Source organism: Cottoperca gobio, chromosome 13, assembly GCF_900634415.1.
Source record: "Cottoperca gobio chromosome 13, fCotGob3.1, whole genome shotgun sequence".
NCBI lineage: Eukaryota > Metazoa > Chordata > Actinopteri > Perciformes > Bovichtidae > Cottoperca > Cottoperca gobio.
In genome coordinates, this window is record NC_041367.1 from 24,479,717 (window position 1) to 24,488,759 (window position 9,043).

Here is a 9,043-nt window from a genome sequence, read left to right on the forward strand (position 1 = left end):
GATAACGTTTTTCAGCTAATGTTAAACATAATACTGCTACATTGCTCTATCGGAGGCCACTTTACACTTTTTTAAATGAGGCCTTTTTTAATTTTTTTTGAAAGGTCAAAAATACGGAATAATTATGGGAAATATTTAAACGGGAGGAAAACGGGATAGAAGCAAAAATACGGGATAATCCCGGGAAAAACGGGAGGGATGACAGGTATGCTCAAAAGTCATAACTAAGATGCAATGAAATACAAATAAAACCAGTTCTACATATTTTATCAATTTATCAACTTTAGTAAACACAACTGAAAGTGGCTTATGACATACAGTATATTATTTTATTTTTTATTTATTTTTTATTATAAAGACATACATAGCCTACCTACAATGCAATGCTTACCTGTTTATTTAGATAGTTAAATGGTTGCAATGCAATTATTGTCCCCAGTGAGGTTTCATGAAACATACAAAAATACAAAGCAAAAGAGCTGAAGTATGAACTTGGTATCAACTGCTCAAAGTGATATTGATCAGATGAAAACAAGTCAAAGCATGGATACAATGTTTTTCTGAGACATTAACATGAGTGCATTTGATGCAGAGAAGCACAGTACTACAGAGGTTAAGAAAAAGAAAGTGACATAAGTAGCTGGTCATGTTTTAGAGCTTACTGCACTGGAGGTTAATGAACAATCATAATGTTTGTGGAGGAAGGCATTCAATGAGGGCTTTGTTTAACGAATGACTTCTGCAACTAAAGTTGTTGTTTTTTTCCAGGCAAAAGGTTTCAATTTTGTAAAAAGCTTCAAAGATAATATTCAAGTGTGTCATTAGGCAAAGAAGCTGTATTTGAATATAAATTACAATATTCAATTATTTCCCCCTTTTTCATGCGCTCTCGATCACAAATAAAGTATCTCAAAGCATTTCAAGTACTCATTTGGCCCATATGTGGTTTTCTTCAAATACCCGTTGGCATCAGGCTTCTCACTGGGGGTCTGTGCTGGATGATCCCACAATGCCATGCTGTCGCAGCAGGTTCCTCAGGATCTGATTCTTGGACTTCCAGTCTTCCACCTGAGCAACAGCAACACAGACAATACAGTAGTATTGTAGTAAAACTGCCTCATCACCTGACTTGTGACTTTTAAAGACCATTCTTTTGGCCTTTTTATTTTTATTATAGAGGCCAGATAGACTTGAAGGGGTCTCAGCCTTAGTTTGCGACTTGTGTCTTTCTATTAGGGATTCAAAAACCATGACTAAGTCATGTTGAACTGTGGAAAGAGGACTTTCATTGCTTCATTGGGCTGATGATTGGCCTTTTATTAGAATGCGATAGCTAAATGCTTTATAAGTAATATTCTGGCTTTAAACAGACAAATCCGGGTTGTAAATTAAACAAATCAGCATTGCTGCAGTGGCATATTGCTGGTAAACCAGCGCAATAACACTTTTAAATCGTTCTTGCCAAGCAATATGTCTAGTAGTATTAGTAATATATATTACTAGTAATCTAGTAATATGTCTGTATAATTGTTGAAAATATATTCTTTGAATGACATTGAATTAAGGTTTCTGATCAAAGACTACAAGTTGTAACAGATGGTTAGACAGTGTTTCACCTGCTAACCCCAGTATCAGCTGCTTCTTTGCAACCTTTGAAAGAAAAAACAGAATGCAAAATCCACAAGACTCCTAAAACTATAAAACTATTGATATATGATAATTGATTAATCGTCTTAGTCAATTTTCAAGCTAAAATGACAATCATTGGATGGTTCCAGATTCTCAAATGTGATTCTTGCATTACAGTAAATGGAATATCTTCCTATTCTAGACTTCTGATTGAACAAAACAAAACAAAACATTTGATGACATCACCTTAAGCGTTAGAAACTGCAATGGGCATTTTTCTTCTAAACTTTTTGACATTTTATAGTCCAAACAAATAATAGATTTAGCAAGAAGGGTTATCAGCAGATTAATAGATAATTAAATATTTATTTGCAACTCTAAAATCAATTGCATTTGAATAATCTCCATTAAATCCTTATGTTTGCATTGTGAGTGACATGGAGACAGCAGAACACTCAGGAAACGCTAAAGCACTGATAGCTGCGCATTCTATGCTTATGTTTCCTGGCACTATTTCCACTTCTAAATGTAACTTTTTTACTATTTTTATTAAATGATGTATTTCATCTGACTATGATGCGACAAAAATCATAGATTGTCAATGTACAGTATAATCGTAAACTAGCAAGTAGTCCTGTACAGCAGTTGGACAAAAACTTTTTTTTCATAACTAATGTCACACAAGTGCTCTAAGGACAAATAAGTCCTACAGTAGCAGACTACCTGTCTGTCATAGGGGGGTGATTGCTCAACCCATGAGAACACATAAATCAGAAGGTGGATTTGTCTATAACTAGTGTTATAGCTGTTTCACAATACCAAGAACAAAATACTGGGGAAAATGCTATATTGTTGCCATTTCTTTCTATTGTTGTACAGTGGCAAAGAGTATTGAGACTAGAGAGCTTTAGTCCCAAAACACATGCAGACGTACCTCCTGTCTAAGTAGCTGGTTGTCAATCCTGAGACGATCCAGAGTGCTGATATCTTCCCCCAGCTTCAGGTTGCTCTGTCGGAGCTCCTTGATGTAATCACAGGCTTTGGACAAGATACCTCCTTTACTCTGAAACAAAACACAAGAGAACTTAAAAAATGATAGAAATGGCCAGGTTTCTCTTTCTCAGTCCATTTAATTTAACTATGTGGATTTTGTGCGTTTGGGAAAAGGACGTCTGGAGATTAACATTACCTCACTGGATTTATTATCTTTGTGGAGTCTGAGCTGAACTCACCTGTCCTGTCTTGGTATAGTCGATGTTACAGTCTGGGATGGCCTTTGACAGCTGCACAATCCAGTTGTTGATCTTGTCCCTGCGCCGGCGCTCAACTGTTGGAACAAAATTTGAAATCGACTTTATCATTCATACCTGCTCAGATGTTTTAGTAAATTACAGCCGTCTCTTAAACTTGTCACACTGGACATGAGCACTAACCTTCATTGTGCTGAGCTCGCCGTTTATCATCTCTGGAACCCCGAGGAGCCTCTTCCTTTCTAGAAAACAGATTAGAACAAAGATGAAGTTGGCTCGACATGCTGGATGTAGAAGGTTTCCTACATTAAGCATCAATGCAACAGGGCTATATTTCTGTTAAATGATGATGTAATTACGCTATGTATGGCTGAGTGCGAGGTGCGATTGTCCTTTGATTGGAACCCGTCAAAACTTCCTGGGGTGACATCATCACATAAAGCTGCCCTGTGAAACACAAGCTTACCGTCAGCAGCAGAGAATACGCAGACATAGAGCATCTTAGAATGAACATCTTAACAAATTCACACACAGGCCTTTAAATTATGGGAAATAAATCAAATAAAAAGACAATTTCTCTTTAAAAAGACCATAATAAAAATGGCATTGTACTGGATTTTTCGAGGAAGAAGATAACAGCTTAAGCTTTAGCTGCATGCGCACACCAGGCAGTTATTACCTGTGGGTGTGGTCTGGCCCAGCAGTGTGTCGGAGGCCTGCACTGTGGTCACCATGGTGCCAGTGGTGGCATCTGCGATGGTGGCAGGGTAGTAGGTGTACTGCGTCTCTGTGCTGCCGTCCTCTTCCAACCCCTCAGGCTGGGAGAACACAGCCTGACATCAGAGAGACATCAACATTAACTCTTCAACTGGTACAAAATAAATTAGATCAAATTTATCAGGGCATTTTTGTATCCACAAGCTGGTTGGAGGCAGTTATTGGTATGGATGGACAAAGACTGTAAGAAACCATCATTTAATATAACAATATCCACGTAAAACCACCTGCAATCTTCAAATGCTTTAATATGGAGCAATTTCCTAAAAGACAATGTACAGATCCCTCTCAATCATCACTTATGGCTCACTAGAAGTGTGTGGTGGTGTCTACATCTGCAGAACCCTGCAGCCCTCTGCCTGGATCTTCTCTTCTCATTTTGTTGTGTTCCGTAACTTTCTGGCATCAATAAAGAGCCTTTGGACCCCAAATCAGGAAGTAACCCCCAGCCAATAAGCAGGGAGTGCAGCCCGTTCTCATCCCCTGGACGTCAAACACCTCAGCTGTGTCACGCCCCTCGGCATCTCTCTTTCCATGGCTCAGCCGATGCCAGGCACAAGGCACCCTTTTAGCGTCTGCATGATACAAAGCGGTGGTATTTGACGTGAGAACAGATTGTTGCATCGCTGTGTGTTTTTATGTGCTTCCGTGTTTCCCCAGTCCACCTCTATCCTGTGTCCTGCTGTCGGTGTGTCAGTTTGCCAAGCCAGACACATGATACACACACCGGCTCGTGGATGAGGGGGGGCTAGCTGAATGCTGTTTGTGTACAAACACCAGCTGACAAATGTAACATACTATACCTTTAACTTCAAAGTGATACCAGAAAAATGTACTTTCATCCAAACCTCTAAAACAGCATATCTGTCATATCAGTGGTGACTGGACAAGATCAGATTTTGAATGAATAACTTTCCATAACAGAAACTCAGCATTGTGTATTAGATGAACCTAAGCTATAAAATAAGATAATCTTTACTGATTCCACAGGGAAATTTAAATATATAACTTTAAATAATTCAAATACTATATCTCTATTATATAGAACTATATACAAAAGCTTGAAATAAACAAAAAGGTCTAAGTATAATATACACCAACATTATTAGTAACTATAAAGTGAGCTGCTGAGACAAAAATAGTCGCACATAAAGTGAGGGGGCAATAAAGTTACAATAAAAATGTTGTGTAAATGATTACATCCACGTTTAGAAATATAAAACATCAGTGGCCTCAGTTAATCAATGACTGTTAATGCCTTTCAATCAAGGTCACTTACCGACTGAAAAGTAATGGTCCACCCTCCAACGCTCCTTAACTCAACTTTGTTTTATTTCAATCATTATATTATATAATTGTAATTGTGCTTTGGCAACACAATGTCGTGCCAATAAAGCTGATTGTATTGGAACTGAATCTGTTCAATCTGTCACCTCAATAGCAAGTTTTTCAAGTAATTTTTTTTCCAGATAAGACTTGAGTCCTGAGTTTAAAAAAAAATGTGTTTCGGGGCAGGGTCGCATTACATTTATTTTGCCCAGACATCCCAAGCTATCAAGTGTTTTTGGTCATTTAATATTGTTTATCTGCCGATAGCAAGTCTGATCTGATACTTTTGCTAAAGAATTATTAAAATGTGGATTAAATAAGTATCTGACACATTGAAATGTAGCGTACAAAATATGTTATCAAATATAAGTTATTGATATATGAAATAAATGTTTACTGATAGAATGGTGATTTCTGAAACAGACAAGGTGCTATCAACTACAGAGAAGATGAAGATCTGATGGAGTTGTGAGAATACAAAACTACAAAAACACTCCACAGTTGTACAGCGGTGTGACAGAGTGGAGATTCTTCTCTCAGTACAGACACCGGCTGCAGAGAGCACTTGAACCAGACAAGTTTACTTTGTGCCTGTCGTCAAGCTACTCACAGCATTAACGTTGATTAGCAACATTATGATCGCCGTCATTTTACCAGTGAAAGTGACGGTCAGCGCCAGCTAAAGCTGAGAAACTCCTACCTGAATGTTCTATAATATACAGCTCCTTGCTAATGATAAAAAGCATCAGAGTTTAGCTCAACTTAGCTTGATTTTAGTATCAAACCAAGTCAAGTTTGAAAGGTACAAGATCAATAGTTTGGTCTTTTATAGAGATTGGAAATCTAAGTTTATACAGTTGGTCAATGTCGTTCTCACCTGTGTGACAGTCTGGGTGGTTGCGGGGAAACCAGTGACCAGACTGACCGCTGCAGCTCCATCTGTCTGACCCTCCAACTGGCCATCTGACACCTGGATCACTCTGTAGGTCACCTGGGACACAACACATTACTCTGAGTGCTCAATATTTCATTATCACTGAGGTGACATATACACAACCGTAGAGCATACAGGGTCAGCTTTTTAAGAGTAAAATTCAAGCATTTTCAAGGTACCTAAACCAGAAAAGTCCAGACTCTCAGAGCCTTTATCATCACATCTAAATTGTTATATAAATGTTACTACAAAAAAAGAAAGTTTACAGAATGTCTTCATATCCACAGCAATCAATGTATCTTGACACTGGTATATTTTACCAGCTGTTCACATTAACTTGAATTGTATGTGTTGATCATGATTATTTAATGCTTAGCTAGCTCCGGTCCGCCTCACGTCTGGTGTGAGACGCCAGGAGACAACAAACAAATATGGCGACGAGATCATTCCATTTGAAATATTAAAAGATTTTGTGGTTTACATGAGTAATTGTGTAGATGAAACACCAGATTATGTTGAAAATCAAGCATTTTTCCAGGAGTATATTCAAATTCAAGCATAGTCCTAATGTTGAAAACATAAAGGTTTAAAAACAAGCACTGTCCAAACGTTCAAGTCTTTGTAGGAATCCTGAGCATACAGATAGAGAGTTTAAATCTAACTTCTACTTTTAGGTCTCCATTAAGTGAAGTAGGTCATGAGTACTGAGACCAGGGGGGTAATGTGACTGGCACACTGCCACAATTATCAAGAAAGGTGGAGTCAAAGACAAGATTTACACTTGTTAAAATCAGTTTGCATGTATCACAGTAGAAAACCTGAAATATATTTATTGCGAATATCTTTCTAGCACAAACTTGTTTCCCTCATGACAACTGCTGGAATTTCAAGGACAGGCATGGGAGGTGGGGGACACACCAAATGTTTTTGTTGATACTCCTTCCTACCTGTCCACCTGCTCCTTCTGTCTTGAAGAGATATTTGATGGGTTGGTCAGTGAAGGTGGCAGCAGACTGAATGGTGGCAATAGCTGCCGGGTCTTCTGCCGTGGCTACGGACCCTGGAGGAGCACAAAGTCACAGAAAATGTTAGACATCTTTAAAAATTGTTCACGGAAAGAAGAGCTTTAAGACTGCTTAAAACCATATTATTAGTGCTTCGTTATAATTGCACAACCATGCAATGTGTGCTCTTAAAGGTCTAATGAGTGTAAGGAAATGATATGCAGGATGTTTTCATGGTTAGAATGTCTTAGCACGCATGTTGGCTCTAAAGGGTTTCACTGGGTTGGGTTATTACACACTTCAGAGACATACAACATTAAAAAACCTGAACCTTTTTACATTAAAAAGGCAGAGCCTGAAACTGGGGTTTTTGACTTATGAAAGACCATACACACATCATAGCATTCCTATGGTACATATTGAATGACTTTAATTACTTTTTTCAAAACACAGTTAAGACAGATTTAATAAGGAATAATAGTTGTTTTACCTTCCTCGTTGACGGTGACACTCCCATCGGGTTCAGGGCTTTTCTGTTGGCTGCATAAATATAAATACAGGAGGCGTCACGTTGTGGTTAACTTATCTGATTAATGAATGACCAACTAGTCAGTGGAGTTGTAACCTACTCTATCAATGTGTTTTTGTTTTTATTAGTTGACAATAGCGCGTGTTTATGTTACCGTCCCTCTCACCTCTTCATTTCTGCCGACAGTCTTGGACGACGAGACCGCCTTCACTCGCGCCCACAGCCAGACTGTGAAACAAGTTCATAAGTTTGACAATAAGACGGAAGAAACTTTCCTAGAAACTAGACAGTACTGACTACAGTTATGACTTTAAACGACATGACCCTAAAGATTGAACCTGAAACGGTTTTTGAATAGGGTTGTTGTTAGCTAGCTGTGCGAGCTGAGCCAGAACGAACGTTACCATGGGTGATAACGGAAGCTGGCCTACTTTGCCTTCAAAATTAAAGTATACATTTAGAGCGTGTCAAATATGAAATACGTGGGCGTTCTTGTGCGCGATGAAAAACGGTATTTTGAAACCACGTTGTTATTAACTTGTCATAATTCTTACACGGGGTCTGTATTTTACCTTGGGTGCGCTTTCACTCAGATAGATTTGAAAACGTATTTTACTTTGAGGCTTTGCACCGGAAATCATATGTTTAATTGTCGCCAGCTCGACACGGATTCTACCTTTCAGCTACATTACCACTCGGCCCCAGCGGTTTTTACAGATGTTTAACAAACCAATTTCCTTTCCGCTAACCACGTTGGGGCAGTGTCTGCAACAGCAAATGCATAAAATATAAAACGACATATTAAGGGCTAAAATATACACACATTGCTAAATGATGTGGAATAAATTACAGTCTGAACAAAGATCTACTTACGCCGCAGTGGTCCCTCCCCCGATATTTGTCAACAGACCAGCGTCGATGACGCTATACGCATGCGCGACAGGAAAGAAATTCACCAGATCAGTTGAAAACTCTTGAATATACATTTTAATAGACAAAGCAATTCAAATATCTGACCAACGGGCTGGGGTTGATACTGCCACATTTTCAGTGAAGATGGGGCGTTGACTGTTATGTTTCTGATATACTCGGTTATAACCTCAGATAGTTGACGGCCTAAATAGTAAAATATATATATATAGTTTGTGCGCTGGCCGACAGTATCTTAAAATATCATGAAACGCTATATTATTAAATGACATTGCACATCCTTACTGTATATATTTATCATATAAAATGTCAAAATACGTTATTTTGATACAAGAGTTATAACCGGAAACTGTGAGCTTGACGCTGCAAAAATGAAGGCAGACTACAGCCGAGAGGGTTCAGTGTTGAGGCGAGAATCAGCTGAACGTTTTACGGAATATATCACAAATGTATCATAATATTCACTGTGATATTAGATGGTGTGGTATGGTATGATTTAAATACAATCGCAGTGTGAATAAAATGTTATTGACAACAAAACCAATATCTGTATTTGATATTCTATAAGAGCAACCGTGCTTCACTGATTTAAGTGTTTGCTCTTTTATTGTCCAATCTGAGAGAGTTTCACAAGCGTAATCGTGATGTTTATAAGAGTCTT

At 38.3% G+C, this 9,043-nt stretch overlaps 1 protein-coding gene across 2 annotated transcripts; it reads right to left on the bottom strand.

The window, feature by feature from the left end:
• Positions 1–260: 260 nt before the first annotated feature.
• usf1 (upstream transcription factor 1) lies at positions 261–8,370 on the bottom strand. Of its 2 annotated transcripts, none has more exons than XM_029447060.1 (11): positions 8,326–8,370; positions 7,619–7,680; positions 7,414–7,463; positions 6,867–6,979; positions 5,863–5,976; positions 3,559–3,712; positions 3,239–3,326; positions 3,063–3,121; positions 2,862–2,956; positions 2,564–2,692; positions 261–1,068 (listed from the first exon to the last, which is right to left on the bottom strand). In XM_029447060.1, the coding sequence occupies exons 2-11, from the start codon at positions 7,624–7,626 to the stop codon at positions 979–981; spliced, it is 900 nt and encodes a 299-aa protein (XP_029302920.1). In that variant the 5' UTR covers positions 7,627–7,680; positions 8,326–8,370; the 3' UTR covers positions 261–978. The 2 variants fall into 2 exon arrangements, with proteins under 2 accessions (XP_029302920.1, XP_029302921.1); XM_029447061.1 differs by lacking the exon at positions 8,326–8,370 and adding an exon at positions 8,025–8,319.
• Between the last annotated feature and the right edge of the window lie 673 nt (positions 8,371–9,043).

Coding starts and splice junctions, on each gene's coding strand:
- usf1 (XM_029447060.1), bottom strand. Junction 3,713..5,862: donor CCACCCAGACTGTCACACAG/GTGAGAACGACA, acceptor CTCTGATGTCAG/GCTGTGTTCTCCCAGCCTGA. Junction 3,327..3,558: donor GGGCCAGACCACACCCACAG/GTAATAACTGCC, acceptor TGTGTTTCACAG/GGCAGCTTTATGTGATGATG.